A 522-nucleotide genomic window follows, 5' to 3' on the forward strand; every position below is an offset into this window, starting at 1 on the left:
AAAACCTCACTAAAGTTCAGTCATTAATAACTTCTATTCCCTGTATCCAAAACACTTTCTAGCCCAGCCTACTACATAGAACCGAAGACCCAATCCTGTCTACCTGCAAAAAGGACTTCCCCCGTCTTGATAGGTTTTCGTGGCCTGGTGCGTGGGCCCTGCATCAAGGGGCGTTCTTGTGGCAACAGCAGGTAGTTCTTGGCTTCATCTACAAGGTCTCGGCAGGCCTGGGGAGGGGAAACGCATGAATTGCATGTTTTGCCACACAATTAATTCACTTGCTGATCATACATGTACCAAAGAAGATAATAACAAGCTAAGTGGGGATTTCTTTTCTTTTTTTGACGAAGCAATCTAACGTTGCAAATACACATACCACTCAAGATAATCTATTACAGTTGCAAACGATAAGAACCGGAAAACTATACTTACTTCGTCACTTTTTATGAGAAGATCAGACCCAACCGTTCCCACTAGGAATTTTGGACTAAGCAGAGGTAGACGGACATGTTCAAGAACCTG

The 522-nt window shown here is 43.3% G+C and overlaps 1 protein-coding gene across 2 annotated transcripts in view; it reads right to left on the reverse strand.

The window, feature by feature from the left end:
* The window catches only part of LOC119592175 (kelch-like protein diablo), a 9,169-nt gene that overhangs the window by 2,696 nt on the left and 5,951 nt on the right, over window positions 1-522 (reverse strand). For both annotated transcript variants that reach the window (XM_037940998.1, XM_037940997.1), the window contains 2 exons: window positions 433-519; window positions 104-227 (listed from right to left, as the gene is read on the reverse strand). In XM_037940998.1, the coding sequence (XP_037796926.1) occupies window positions 104-227; window positions 433-519 (211 nt within the window). The remainder of the gene's footprint in view (window positions 1-103; window positions 228-432; window positions 520-522) is intronic.

The sequence above is a fragment of the Penaeus monodon genome, chromosome 29 (genome assembly GCF_015228065.2).
Source record: "Penaeus monodon isolate SGIC_2016 chromosome 29, NSTDA_Pmon_1, whole genome shotgun sequence".
NCBI lineage: Eukaryota > Metazoa > Arthropoda > Malacostraca > Decapoda > Penaeidae > Penaeus > Penaeus monodon.